This window comes from Mustela lutreola, chromosome 10, assembly GCF_030435805.1.
Source record: "Mustela lutreola isolate mMusLut2 chromosome 10, mMusLut2.pri, whole genome shotgun sequence".
Classification (NCBI taxonomy): Eukaryota; Metazoa; Chordata; class Mammalia; order Carnivora; family Mustelidae; genus Mustela; species Mustela lutreola.
This window is the reverse complement of record NC_081299.1, coordinates 82,888,514-82,903,614: the sequence shown is the minus strand read 5'-3', so window position 1 is coordinate 82,903,614 and position 15,101 is coordinate 82,888,514. Positions and strand designations below refer to the sequence as shown.

The 15,101-nt window shown below is 38.0% G+C and overlaps 1 protein-coding gene across 5 annotated transcripts in view; it reads left to right on the top strand.

The window, feature by feature from the left end:
- The window catches only part of DPYD (dihydropyrimidine dehydrogenase), an 833,169-nt gene that overhangs the window by 545,433 nt on the left and 272,635 nt on the right, over positions 1–15,101 (top strand). For all 5 annotated transcript variants that reach the window (XM_059138489.1, XM_059138488.1, XM_059138490.1 and 2 more), the window contains one exon: positions 8,768–8,851. In XM_059138489.1, the coding sequence (XP_058994472.1) occupies positions 8,768–8,851 (84 nt within the window). The remainder of the gene's footprint in view (positions 1–8,767; positions 8,852–15,101) is intronic.

Sequence of the window (15,101 nt, the reverse complement as noted above, 5' to 3'; positions counted from 1 at the left end):
ATTTAATTCTACCTTTGAGAGTGTAACAGGATCTTACCTTGCCTTTAGGCAAACTAGTTTGACAGCAAGAAGAAATTTTGAATATAAAACTCTTGAATATTTAAAATATAAAATGTTCATTTAATACTATTCTAGTTTGAATACAGACATGCATAAAATGGTAGGACAGAATGCTCCGGAATGGAACACTAGTCAGCAGGTTTTCCATAATATAAATTGAATCTTGCATAAATGCAAACAACTAACCATGTGCCTCAAATTTGTATTTCAAATAGAAAAATACATACTTAAATTTGTACACTTATGTCCATCACACTGTCATGAAAAATCTTCTAGACAGCTTTAGCTGAGTTTTCTTAAAAACCTTTCAGAGATGTAGAAGACTATATCTAACAATACTTATATACTAATGACTCTTCATTATAAAATATTATAAAGCCTTCTCTGGTGTTCAAAAATTATACATTTTATTTGACTATCTTAAAACTGCAAGGGAAAAAAATGACTTCTGGCTCTTAAGGGGGTAAAATTAAACATGGTCAGTAATTGGCTTCATGATCTTTGGTGCCGAGGTCACTTTACACGTGTATTTACCTAATTGGCCATGAAATCTTCCACAGAACCTGTGCTTGGCATGAGCTTTGCCAATTTTAAGCTGACGATGATGAATGGCTTTATCACGCTGCTTGCCTTTCTGCCTTTCTGTAGAATAAAATACTTTAAATAAATATTTTCTTCAGAAATGAGCATCAACTTTTAAATAACCGCATTTTGCTTTTAAAAACTTTAATGAGTAACATACTAACCCACTTAAGGATACTTTTCACATTTCTCACATTTTGTATCTATCTATTTCTTGAATTTCAGTTTTATTTAATATCATTTTCTAAGTACGGGTAGCAAAACCAAAAAAGAATGAAAAAGGACAACAAAAATGAAAGGAAAGAAAAAAGGAGAAAAGAAGGGAAATTTTAAAATTTTATTTATTTTTTTAAAGATTTTATTTCACAGAGAGAGACACAGTGAAAGAGGGAACACAAGCAGGGTCAGTGGGAGAGAAGCAGGCTTCCCACAGAGAATGACCTGAACCCAAGGCAGAGGCTTAAGGACTTAGCTACCCAGGCATCCCGGGGGAAAATCATTCTTTTTTATTAAAAAAAATTTTTTAAATTTTTTTTTCTTTAAAAAGAAAAAGTTATACTTTTAACCAGTCTGTAGAATCTTTTCCCAGGAAAGCAATCTACATATCAAGAAGGTCAATCTATAGATAATGTCAATTTAAAAAAATCTTCACTATAATCTTAAAAATATGGGCTGTCCCAGGGCGTATCACCTGAAGGAGCTCTCCCCAGGCCTCCATGTTCCACTGGAGGGCAACAATAGGTAGCAGGATTCATCTTAGCTCCTGTGGTAGGTACTAGGTACGCAGTAGCACTTTGTAGAGTCAGTAGCTGGTTTTGTCTTTCTGAATGCATGCTTCAGAACATTTTTACAATGAAAGAGTCCACATTAGGGGCGCCGGGGTGGGGGGCGGGGGGAGCTCAGTGGGTTAAAGCCTCTGCCTTTGGCTCAGGTCATGATCTCAGGGTCTTGGGATGGAGCCCCATATCGGGCTCTCTGCTCAGCAGGGACCCTGCTTCCTCCTTTCTCTGTCTCTCTCTGCCTGCCTCTCTGCCTACTTGTGATCTCTGTCTGTCAAATAAATAAATAAAATCTTAAACAGAAAAATAAAAAGAGAAAGAAAGAAAGAAAGAAAGAAAGAAAGAGCCCATATTAAAAGAAACCAAGAAAAACAAAAGTATTCAAGCCAAAGTTACTGTACCGCTTACAATGTACATTTCTTTGGGGGTTGTGATAATGGGTGGTAAGAAATCAGAGATATCACACCAGCTGTTCTAGCACCCATTTTAAGTTCAGCAAATGACTTAATGTGATGATGAATAGACTTTAAATTCATGAAGTTCCTCTCCTTATCGTAGATTGATTTTTGAATTACGTGATAGGGAACTGAGGAAATCTGTTATGAGCTCTTTACTATTATATCTGAAAACAGAAATGACACATGTACCAGCAGGACAGATCCAGATCCCTACCAGGACACGAAAAAGTAAAGACAGAGAAACTGTGTCAGAATGAAAATTTGCCTAAGAACAATCATTATTATTTGTTTATTTTGCAAGTGGCTACCACTGTATTTTATTATTCTGAATAAACATTTAAGACCATGTGAGTGAGGTTAAAAAAAAATAGAAGCTAGGTACATTCTTAAAATATGGTAAATTCAACTGAATGCTGTTTTTTTAAATGTCTATCCAGTGTATCTTCATCATGTGCATATTTTTTAGAAAGTTTTGTTTTCTTCTAGAAATAGAACCATACTGAACCAACCCTTCCTTTTCACTCTAACCCAGGAATGACCACACTTTTTTTTTTTTTTAAAGATTTTATTTATTTATTTGACAGAGAGAGATCACAAGTAGGCAGAGAGACAAGCAAAGGGCGGCGGGGGGGAAGCAGGCTCCCCGCTGAGCAGAGAGCCCCATGTGGGACTCGATCCCAGGACCCTGAGATCATGACTTGAGCCGAAGACAGAGGCTTAACCTGAGGAGCCACCCAGGTGCCCCAAATGACCACACTTTTAATGTCATCTTTTACACATTTTTCAACCTGGTTTGAATTTGTTGTTTTATAAACACCAGGAAAAAGAAGTGGCCTCTGGAAAAGTTTTTACAGTTTAGTGTCAAATCAGTAGCATTATAGGGTCTGCTCAATTTTCAGTATCTGATCACAGGATTTCTTCCTTTTCTGGGTCATAGATAACCTATTCCAATTCCACGCAAAGGAAGATCTATGAAGCACCTACTGCATGCATGGTTTCTTGCCAAAAAACAAAGGTGAATAAGATATAGCCTCTGCTGTATCAAACAATACCATTTAAAAAGATCAGAAAGACACCAAACTGAACCATACTGAACACTCACAATATCAGGTCTTGCATAGATTTGAGCTCATTTTAATAGATCTCAGAGCCATTTCTTGCTTAATGTACATTAGCTTAGAAGACATAGCCCATGTCAAAGTTCACGTGAAGATGCTTGATTGAAGGCTACAACCCCAGATCAGTATGAGTGGGAAGAAAAGGGAAATGGGATAGGAAGAAGGGAAAGCAGAGCCTTTGTGGTACATGACAGAGCTGGCTCCCACTTCCCAAGGAAATGGAGCTGATGGTTCAGTCACATGGGACAGAGAGTGCCCTGTGAAATCATCCTGCCTCTCAACAGTTGAGAGGAGAAGAAGGGTGAGAGATGCACCTACTGCTTCCTTTCTGTCTACTTACTTGGACTGGTCAAATTTCACACCCCAGAGCTGTCCTTTCCTCCACCCATCTGGAGGGTTATGTATCCTGCCCCTTTGGGGGCCGCTGCTAAGAAAGTGAAATGCCACACCGTGTTGTGAAGTGTTTCCTGTGTGCTGTTTCTTGTGAGATGTTGTGAGATCTAAACCCAGAATGGAGGGGAAAAGTCTGAGCCCCCTAGTCAGGGCTGGCTGGCCATTGGCATTCCTGGAGCTGTCACTGGGACAAGTATGCTGGCGGCTGTGGCAAAGCGCAGCTTTCATGCTGAGGGAGCTGTGAGAGCTGGCAATATAGGAGTTGCCAGGACAGTCACAGGGACTGACGTCCCTTTTTAAGCTAGTGACCAAAGTTTGTGTGTCAAGTTTGTGCTTCAAATTTGAAGCAGCGTATACATTGAATGTGTCTCCATTAGGTATCACTGCCACCCTAATCCCAGTTGAACTGAGACAGTGCTACTTATCTCCTTGTTCTCAGTCCCTTCAAAATCTTCCCACTATTTCTCCTAAGAGGTGAAATACTTAACTTGACCTGGAATTACTACATAGTCTGGCCCCTGCCTGCCTCCCCAATGCCATCCTCAGTTTGCTGTCCATGGACTGGTTGACACCCACTGGTCTTTTGTTACTCCTCTGACATGCTCCCAACTGAGAGCCTTTGCTGTTCCCTTGGCCTGGAATTTTCTCTCTTGCTCACAGTATGTTCTCTCTTTCTCAACTCTGAGTGCCCTGACTAGTGGGTTAAATCCTCTGTCTTGCTCCTTCTGAGCTCCTGTCCTCAGAAGCCAATTTACCATTAAAACTAGTGAAACATAAGCTTCAGGGCCCTTACTTGCCCAAGTCACTTCCAAGGCCCTGTACCTAAATTTTGTATTTGTAATTTTTTTAAAAAGTTTTTACCTATTTTTTTGACAGAGAGAGAGATCACAAGCAGGCAGAGAGGTAGGCAGAGAGAGAGAGAGGAGGACACAGTCTCCCCGCTGAGCAGAGAGCCTGATGCGGGGCTCAATCCCAGGACCCTGAGATCATGACCTGAGCCGAAGGCAGAGGCTTTAACCCACTGAGCCACCCAGGCACCCTGTGTTTGTACTTTTAATTAATTTTTTTCTTAAGGAAGTTTTCCCAGTTTGTTTAAGTTTCAGGTTCCCCAGAATCTCGGTGTCCCTCTGCCTTTTCTTTTCCTTTGTGACATTTAATGAAGTAATAAGCAATGGTGTCATTAGCTCTTTAATGTCTGTCCTGCTTATTACAAAGCAAGCTCCTTGGGGGCGGAGACTCCTGACTGGTTTACTGCTTAATGTCCGATCCAAGCACAGGGCTTTGCTTACCAGTGGGTACCTGTCAAATATTTGTTGAAGTGAAATAAGGGTACGGAGTTGGTGTCCTGACATGTGACCAAGGAAAAGGAAGCAATTACAGGATAAATGAGAAGCAGGGTACTTCATTTGGTACCCATGAGCTTGAGGTGATTAAGATACAAAGTAGAAGATTTTCAGTCAGGGATCTGAGGAAGGATTGCCAAAGGTCTGACCGTGATTGGTAGGATGACACAAGGAAGGTTCAGGGGAAAGACAGGTATCAAAACCAGGTGACCACACCATTCCTAGCAGAGGGACCAAACAAACCACTTAAAAGCCAGGTTCTTACCATTTTTTAACCTAAATTTGGGCTAGCAGTGTGTTGTGAAATTGAATTGATGTTAGAGTTAGGAGATCTCAAGTAGGCTGAAGTAGAAAGTAGACAGGTACATTACAGAAATGTGTTGCAGCAGGTGGATATAAGTCCCTGCAGAGTGACAGTTAGCAGGACAGGATGGAATCAAGAAAGGTGGACCCCTCCTTGCATACAACAGATAGTCACTGACTTAGAATCCATGGAGCCTAGGCCCGTTCAGGGTTAATCTATGCCAAATCCAATTCAGAGTGGTTTAAGATCACAAACTTGTGTCTCTAGTTTTGGGTAGTTGAGACTAGATGACAGTGTTGCTATGTAGAAAGTCAACATTACACATTTTATATTCTATTAACAGATGAAATTAAAAGAACATTCAAGAAGTGTACCTTTTGTGTCCCACCAAGGGAACACCCTCCTGACCCTTTGGGGCTCTGATGCTTTTTGCCAGTCCCCACCACCCATGGACACCTTCCTTCCTACCTGGGCCCTGATGTACTACAGCAAGCCGCCCTCTATGTGGACATCCATCCTATTGTTCTTGGGCTCTGATACCCCATGCCGGGCTCTCATAGCTCCTTCTATATCCTCTTGGTCAGCTACCTTTGTGTGTCCTACCCAATGACTTTAAAACTACATGATCAGGGAGGAAGGGAGGAGTAAGAAAGGGAGAAGAGGAAGAACTTTGTATCTGATTTTGTTGTATATATCGTACAAAGGTTTGTGATTTTACTACCTTAGTTTTTCTGAGAGTTTTTATTAAGTGACTCAGAGAATTTTAGAAACTACACTGCTATCACTATTCTGATAATTACTCAGTATTGTTTTTTTTCCCCCTTTTCTTTCTCCCTCCCCCACTGAAGTATAAATAATTACTTTAAATCCTTTTACAGATGAAGACTGGGGAAAGGCAGGCTGGAGATTGTCATTGGATGGCTGTATGATTGGTAGATGGATGGATGGATGGAAAGACAGACAGAGAAACCCTAGTTAGACAGTAATAGCTTATACTTGCATAATATTTACTAGAGTCCATTGGCACTGTTCTAAGTCATTCACTTTTATTAAGCTGATTTATAGCTTACTAAACAACGTACGAGTTACTTCGATGGTTTTCCACTTTTCGGAGACAAGGAAGATGAAGCGAAGGAAAGTCAAATAATATGCCCAACACCACACAGGTAGTATGTAGTAAAAGTGGGATTCAAACCCATGAAATCTGCCTCCAGAGTTCTGGCTATTAACAGAGACATTCTCCTTCATATAAATAAATGGGTGATAAGTAGATAATGTATGAGATTAGAAACAGCAGATTTTCTATGTCATGGCCTTCTCTAGATTACTTTATTGTGTAATCATTTAGGTGAGGTAGAATAAACTCTGGGCTAAGTGAGTAAACTAAAAAGCTGTGACTAACAGGAGTCAGAATGCATGCCCAGTTTCAGTTAATTTAACATTTCATGCTAATTCAGCAATTAAGGCTTTTTGAATGCATATAGTTGCTTGAAAATGGAATTAACTGCCTTTTAAGGTGGTGTACATCCTGTGAGGAGAATATTCAAGCAGAGGCCAAATGAATATTCTCTGTCTCTTGGTGTCACCTTGAGCAGGATTATCTCAGTTTTGAGATAATCAAAGGCCTTTTCAGATGTGTTTGGTCGGTCAATGTTTGTAGATGTATATAATGCTGGGGAAATATTTATTAATTAGTCACTGAAGAGCCTTTAAGGGGGATAAGTGGTTTTACAAGATTTTAATTTTACTTTAAGTTTAGAAGCTTTAAGGATGTCAAATGTTATGTCTTAACACACTGTACCAACTCCAGCCTTGTAATTAGTGATTTCTAATAAGTTTTGATAGTAAGAATACAGGCTCTGGACTCAGAATGCTTGGTTTCAAGACCCCATTCTCATTTACAAGATGTGAAATATTAACCACGTCCCTTGAACTCTTTGTAACCTCTATTTTGTCATTTATAAAATGGGAATAAATTTATATCCCACTACAAAGAGCCTAGTAAAGTATCTGGCATATCGTAAGTACTCAATAAATGTTAGTTATTATCATCTACTATCATGGCTAATTGTAAGCTTCAACTTACATTTTAAGAAAGATGTATAATGTATATATGTTTACAGATGCCACTTAAAGTTTATCTAATCCAAAATGTTATTGAACTGATTTCTGTTAATTATTGAATTCCGGCTAAAGAAAGAGATCTAAATGAAATATTTGAAATAACTAAGAGTAAGAAAATGGGAAATACTGTATATAATCGCAATGTACAATCTTTTGATTGAACTGCTAATTCCCACATGACATGGTTTTTAGATAGGTTCTATTATATACAGTTTATACTTGAGTGGTTGGAAACAAAGAAGATTAACTAACTTCCTAAAGCATCCCCTATTCCTTAGCAGATCTGGGATTAGAACCCAGGCTGTGCTTTGTTCATGCCTACCACTAAATCAGCAGGGGAAAAAAAGTGGCATGATTCATGGTAATATTCAGATAATGTGGAGCATTAAAAACTGAATTAGGGAATCAAAATCCATAATGAAACCATATTAGAAAATAGGCTCAATAATCAAATGAATTCTCACAAATATGCAAAAGAAAGAGCAGACTCACTAATGAATAGGATTGGGAAGATTGTCAACTGAAGAATAGCTAACTAGAATTCTTCAATTTTGAGATCCTACTTAAAATTTATAAAACAGGAAAAAATGGGCTAAAATCTTGAAAAATCAGGGAAAAAAGCAAGCCCTTGAAGAAACAGCTGTTGGCCTAAAGTAGGATTTGTGGTACACTTAAAAAGTAAGCAAAGCGACAGACTTGTTTAATGTTACAGAAACAGACTCAAGCTTCTAGTTGACCTTATTTAATAAGAAATTGTGGCATTGGAGAAATTCTAGAAGTTAGGTAAAATAATATACAAATGTGACTCATTTATAGTTTATCCTGCATCCCTCCAGTTACCATATTAAACTATTAAAAAAAGCATTTTGCTTGTTTTTGAGAGTTTTTCACAAAGACTAGTCACAAATTCTATGATTCTTCATGTAATCTAAGAATACTTCGAATGAACTGTTGTGTTCAATTTTGCAGGATTTATTTGTATATTAATGAATTAATGAGCTAAATTAGAATGAATTCTATTTAATTATTAAAGACAAAATTGTCTGCACTTCATGTTTCTTACCATGAACTTATTTCTAATGCATTACAATTGATTCTCAGTTAAAAACATTTAAAATTTTACTTGTATGCATTCCACGTAACCTACTCCATTTTGCGTTGCACTACGACTTCCATACCAATTGTCCAGAATCGGTAAGATTTGTTTTTATAAAAATAGAAGCTGTGTAGGGAAGACTAAGTGTGATGTCAAACAGATCTGGGTTGAAATCTCTGCTGTGTTCTTAATATACCAGGTTTGTCATGAACTATATGCTTCGGTTTCCTTGTCTGCAAAATTTGTGTCCTGCTAATCCAAGGACTATGAGAATCAAAGATAATAAGTATAAAGCACATAGAGCACTTAGCAGCACCGAAGGAATATTTGCTGTTGTTATCATTGTTATTGTTACAGACAGTCTCACTTGAGAGTCATAACTCACCTCACAAGATAGCTATAAGGTTAAATTTAACAAATGTGACCTATGTTCAGTTACTAATGGCAAAAGTGTATCGGGACACAAATAAAGCTTTGCCTTTTCTTGCATTTTCCTTCCACGTCCTCAAGGCTTCTGGAGCAGATGCCCTGGAGTTAAATTTATCGTGTCCACATGGCATGGGAGAAAGAGGAATGGGCCTGGCGTGCGGGCAGGTAAGGACCTCAACAGCTGCCATTGTGTATTTCTGGGGGACAAGAACATATCCCCGTATGGATAGGAACTGTACCTTAGGCCACAAGATGTGTGGATCAGATAACTGGCTTGAAACTTCCAGGTCTGCATTGTTTAAATATTTAGTGCTTAAAAAGTGGAAAATGAGGGAAACTGAAATTACAGCAACTGTTTAGTTTTATTGAGGAAAATATCACATTATGTGCTTGACAGGAAGTAATATCATAACAAATAGTTTTTAAAAGCACTGAAGCAGAATTAGCTGATTTCAAATGCAATGTTCTTTATTCATTCCTGATGCTGATCCAGTTTCCCTGGAGCAATATACTGTACAAAATGCATTGTTCGTAGTGATTTTGTAGTAAATGGGGCACAGCATAAATTGCATTTTACATTTTTTAGCATACGATCATTATTCCCTAACTGTGTTTTGGGAGTTGCAAAAAGACTTTGATGCTATTTTTATTTTGGGATACAATAAATGGAACCTTCATGCTAAAATACTTTCAAAAACCTAATGAATAAAATGTGGAAATATATGTTAATATGTAGAAAATACTGCATCTTTATGTAACTAGGATACAGTGTTGTGTGTTAAGGAGCAATGTAAAAGCTTCATGCTAAAAAGGTGAGTGTTTTGCATCTAATTTGGCTTTTAAGCCCAGAGGGAAATGGTGTGAATTAAATAATATGAAATGTTGTCATTTATGACAAATTTTCTAGTCTTGGAAAGTTTACTTTTATCTTGACATCTGGCACGGGGTCTTGTACATAGTAGGTGTTCAATTCTTTTTTTTTTTTTTCTTTTTTCCAAATCCTTAGATTATTTGAATTAAACTCAGAGGCCAGAGACCCTTCATTTGGAAGGGCAAAAATTTCTGCTTATTCAAATGAACCTAGGTTTCTATTTTCATATTAGCATTCAGGGAGGATTTTAAAGTACTTTGTAAATATTTAATTAACATTCAGAATAGATTTGTGACTTAGGAAGAAACCATTCTCATGTAGCAGTGGGAGAAGGCCTAGTCAAATGTTTTTCAAGTATATCCTCTGTTCCACTCACAACAGGTTACACAGAGAATCAGTGTGATGACAGACCAAGCCTTGGTTGACAGTATGTCAACATGTGTACCTTGACTGAAAATAGGAAGGCTTCTAAAATCACAGCTGGAACAGGGCCTGAGGTAGTTAAGGTTCTCTCTTTATAACCCTTGCACAGTGTCTGAAACTTAGACCCAAGATATTTTTTTAGTTAAGTGGATAAAAACAGCTATGGAAACATTTAGATCTGTTGACTAATGTTTTAAAGAAGGATACATTTTAATAAGTATTTCTTGCCACAGAAATGACAATTATTCTGAAAATGTTGCCCAACCTTGAGCTTATTTTTTTAGAGTAAGCTTTGACTCTGTGAACACATCTGAACTTACCCAGCTGTTAAGTGTCTTAGGTATATCCTCTCCAGAGAGTTATTTAGCTACATAAATTTTTGCATAGCCTTTGGCTGAATGAGGATACCAAGCAGTAAAATTTTGCAGTAGAGTTAGTATTAAGATTTCTAAAACTCTTGGAGAACATATGTTCCAAAAACCATGATACCTTAGGCTGAAGGAAACTTGAGAACATTGCTGCTTTACTTGTTATAATTTCTAAAACTGAAACCAGTTCTTATCAGCCACATTTAGAAATTTTCTTTTGAATTATATTCTCGTTTAAGTCATACAGTTGAAAAATAAAACAAATGTAGTCGTGTTTGCTCCAACATATTTTAAATGATTACTCTGCCTCAGGACACAGGAATGTTCAATATTTTAAAAGGAGGGCAGGAAGAATATTAGTTCATTAAAAAAAAAACTTTACTGTAAATCTGACTCTTTAGAGTAGACACAGATATATCTGGGTCTTATTCATCTTTCCCTTTACTTCCTATTTTTTTTTTCAATTTCTCTACCTCCTGTTTCCATTGCCTCTTCCTTTCTCTTTGAGCTTCATAGTCTTGAATACTTGTAAGCTGCTGGGATGGGAAATTTGTACTCAGTGTGGGGAACTGAGAAGCCATTCCAGTTCCTCTTCCCCATTGCAGTGGGATCCCATGTTCCATCTCTTGGAAAATCCGTGTGTGCAGAGCACAGATCTATGAGCATCGCCAGAGCCTGATAAGTGTTTGCTTCATGAATGAAACAAACTGACATTAGTTCTATGCCTAGAGCATTTATCTATTGGAAAAACTCTCTTGTACTTTTTCCACTGGTGTTTCTAGAAATCATCATAATTTTAGCTCCTTAAGAAGAGGCAGAGTATCACAGTATGGTACAGTTTCCTTTCTAAACATGTTTTTTCTGCCATTATGTCATATATTTTCTCACCAATATTTCATAAGGGAAAAATACTGCCTTTGTATCTAAGTCATTCTATATTAACTACATATGTATATATTTAAATATATATTTAGATATTTAAACTCTCTATGAATGTACCTGTAAGTGACCAAATATTGTGAAATTTTTGAACAGAGAAGGCTATAACCTCTACTCCACAATATATAGAAATCATATATTTATGGAATTTATAAAAATAAAGAAAATCTCAAACTGACCTTGGGAATTTGAATTGTATATTTCCTACGAAGTGAAATGGAAAATCCCTGATAACTTTGATGATCAAGCGAAAGTGAAAATATTCTCTAGCTTTAGTTGTGTATACTCTGAAGAGTCGGAGGTATATTACAACGTGGAAAAAAAAATTAGTTTTCTTGTCCTCACAATAACCCTCTGAATAGGTTGAGTTTTTATCCTACTGTACAAGAACAACAATAAAATAAAAACAAACAAAACAGCGACAAAAACGGAAGCCTCCATGCTTCCCATGTCACAAGTCTGGTCAGCAGTTGCCAAGGCCTGAGCTTTCATTAGCATGGAAGCCTGAATATAGATAAGTAGATAAGTCACCGAGAATAGTTCTTAATAAATTGATATTCTAGCATAAGCATTAAATATTATTATTATTAACTGAAAGTGCAGTACAGGACTAAGTTATCTCTAAAGTCTCTTGTAGTTCTAAATTTACATTTCTCTGAATATATGAAAACACAAGCAAGGGGTGCCTGGATGGCTCAGTTGGTTGGGAGTCTGCCTTTGGCTCACATCATGATGGGATCTAGCCCTACATCGGGCTCCCTGTTCAGTAGGGAGCCTCCTTTCCCTCTTCCACTCCCCCTGCTTGTGCTCTCTCTCTCTTTATCTCTCTGTCAAAAAAATAAAAATAAAATCCTTAAACACACACACACATCTACTAAGTAGATGTTGCATCTCTCTGAATAACGGAGCCTCCCCAATGTCTTAACATTCAGATTTAAAGTTGTCCTTGTGGGGCACCTGGGTGGCTCAGTCGGTTAAGCAGCTGCCTTCAGCTCAGGTCATGATCCCAGGGTCCTGGGATTGAGCCCCACATTGGGCTCCCTGCTCAGCGGAGAGCCTTCTTCCTCTCCCTCTGCCTGCCACTTTGCCTACTGGTGCACCCCACCCCCGCCCCCATCAAATAAGTAAAATCTTAAAAAAACAACAACAACAACAAAAAACTGTCTTCATGCAGTCTGTGTGAGCCAAATTCCTGTGCTGGCATATTACTTTATAAATATAATTAAACTATAGTCAATTCTATAAAGTTCAGATAAAATGTCAGCTCTTGGAGGTCTTCTCCTTTTCCTAAATACAAAGTATTCTGACGGCATTGGGTGAATACCCCTCTTTTGTCCTTGAATAATTGACTATTTTTAATTTCATCCTGCAGAAGTTCTAATGTGAATTCAGGCAAGAGTTGAGGAAACTCGAATAGCTTTCTGTTGTTGTTGTTGTTGTGTTTATCTTGTTTCTGAAATTATTAACAATATTTGAAAAATCGGTGGATTTGAAAGGAAGATCCTATTTCTTACTCTCTTGAATTATGGAAGATACGGCTATGGTGGCCTGCATTACCATGCAGCAATGAGGAGCTAGAGCTTAAGTGCTCTCCTTTAACACTCTATGTGGTTCATGCAAATAGCAGCAAACGTTTCACCGAGGGTAAATGCTTGTTCCCAAACATGGATTTGATCCATACATGCCTCTCCAATTCCACCCTTAAATATCCAAACCAACCCTTCCCAGAATTTTTGCCTACTTTCTAGGTTCCTGACATTGAAGAGTCTCTAAGCTGCATTCTTTAGCCAGCAGTGCCTTTAATTCTTAGTCCCTCCATCAGCTACGAAAAGAAAAAGGAGTTGATGGAGGTTGTGGATGGAAGGTATGGGCTAAGATGCCTTGTCTTCCCACCTTCCTGTTTTATCATCCACAAGGCAAAAAGGAAGAGCAAGAGGCAGTGTGCTCCTCAGGATGTTGCAGTACTAGTTGTAAGCCCTCTTGAAATGATTTTTTTTTTCTGTTATCAAAAAACCAGAAGTTTTAAAGCTTTTTCTTATCTTTCACACAAGTTGTTTACTTTTTTGCCTTGTGTCAATGATGTGACATAGTGAAGTACCGATTTCTAGAACTGAGAGGAACCTGAAGGATTTTCCAGTTTGACCCCCTTATTCACAGGAAAGGAATCAGGGACTGGGAAGATACTTAAGTTGTCTTCTCCTGAAGAAACCAACCAGCAAGGTCCATAACCTCTGATGCCCTTGTCACTGACCCGCATCTGGCGCTCTATTCAGTATTTCCCTCCAGGTCATTTCGGTGTATCCAAATCTCTAGTTAAGCTGAATAAGCCAGTATAGTGCCCTGGGAACTCCTGACTCCATAGCTTTCTGCCTAGAATTCACAACTTTTCAACTGAAATTATCCAAATAGAAATCACCTGTCTAATTCTATTTTAAATGACATCTAATCTATTAACTGAGTATATCTTATCAGTCAACCAAACTTTCCATGAGAAAGAAAAAAGAATATATTGTACATGAACAAGTTTAAAGGTGGAAACTAGAAGTACACTCTTGTTAGAATCTCTGGAGACCTAGAGATTGAATCACTGTCAATGAATTTGAATTTCTTTGCCTAACAATTTTAAGACACTACAAAGATCTTATTTCCCTGGCCCTTATAGGATTCCCATTTTTTGGTAGTTTGGATGCCTTCCTTGTAGGTGTGATTGCCATAGAACGTACACCTATTTCAGTAAGGATGCTTTTAGATGGAAAATTCCAAAATGATAGTGTAATCAGAGGGAAGACTACTCTAGCTTCTCACTTAAAACAATGTCCTAAAGAAAGATGGCAGTGCCACGGTTATTACCTGGTAAGTCTTGCTCTCTCACAGCCCCCTCATTGATTTACGCACATCCTCCACATAGAATTTCTAAACACTGAGATGCTTAACTCAGTCTTAACATTAATTTCATCATCAGGAAATACATATGCAGTCCTGCTTTCATGGTGATCCAACTAAGTAAGAGCAAACAGATATAAAGTGGTAAATCTTAAAACGTTTACTGATCTTAAATAATTATTGACTTAAATTAAGATCACCCAAACAACACTTCGGTATTTCCCTCAGGATCTGTTCTATGTCCAATTTAATTTACACAAACTCTGTATGCCTATTAAAAAAAAGAGAGAGAAGGGCTTTGTTTTTATTACAACATGCCAACATTTTTCATAAAACATTAACCACAGATTATTACTCTTACCCTTGCCAGGGAGCAGAAGTCTGTCAGCAGAAAGAGAATCCAAAACTAAGTGTGAAGACCACATTGCCCCAGATGTGTTAGCATCTCCTTTGGGAAATAAAATCTTCTTCCAGCAGCTGGGTTAACAGACCCCCATCTCATATGTAATACAGGGTCCATGAACAATGACCACAATCTGCCTGGATCAGGTCCCCATAAGATGTTTGTGCATGAGACAGTATAAAAGATACGGGTTTTAAAGCCAACACAACTGAAAATTCATAGTACTACCTATATTTCCCAGAGGAATGAAATTCAGGAACTCAGGAGGATAAGATACCCCAAAGGCTAGAGAAAAGAATATGGAAGCCCTATCAGTAGTATAATACAGCTGAAGTGACAGTGACCTCCCTGGACTCTTTTTGAGGACCTCAAGGGGAGGGATCACTGCTGAGTTAGATTTTTTGTGATACTGGTCTGGTACATGCCCATGAGATGTCCTCTGTTTCAAGTTCTTGATTTCCTCAGACTCCTTTTAACTCCAGCCCCTATAAAATACATGTATGACAAAGTGCTACATCATCCTGAAAG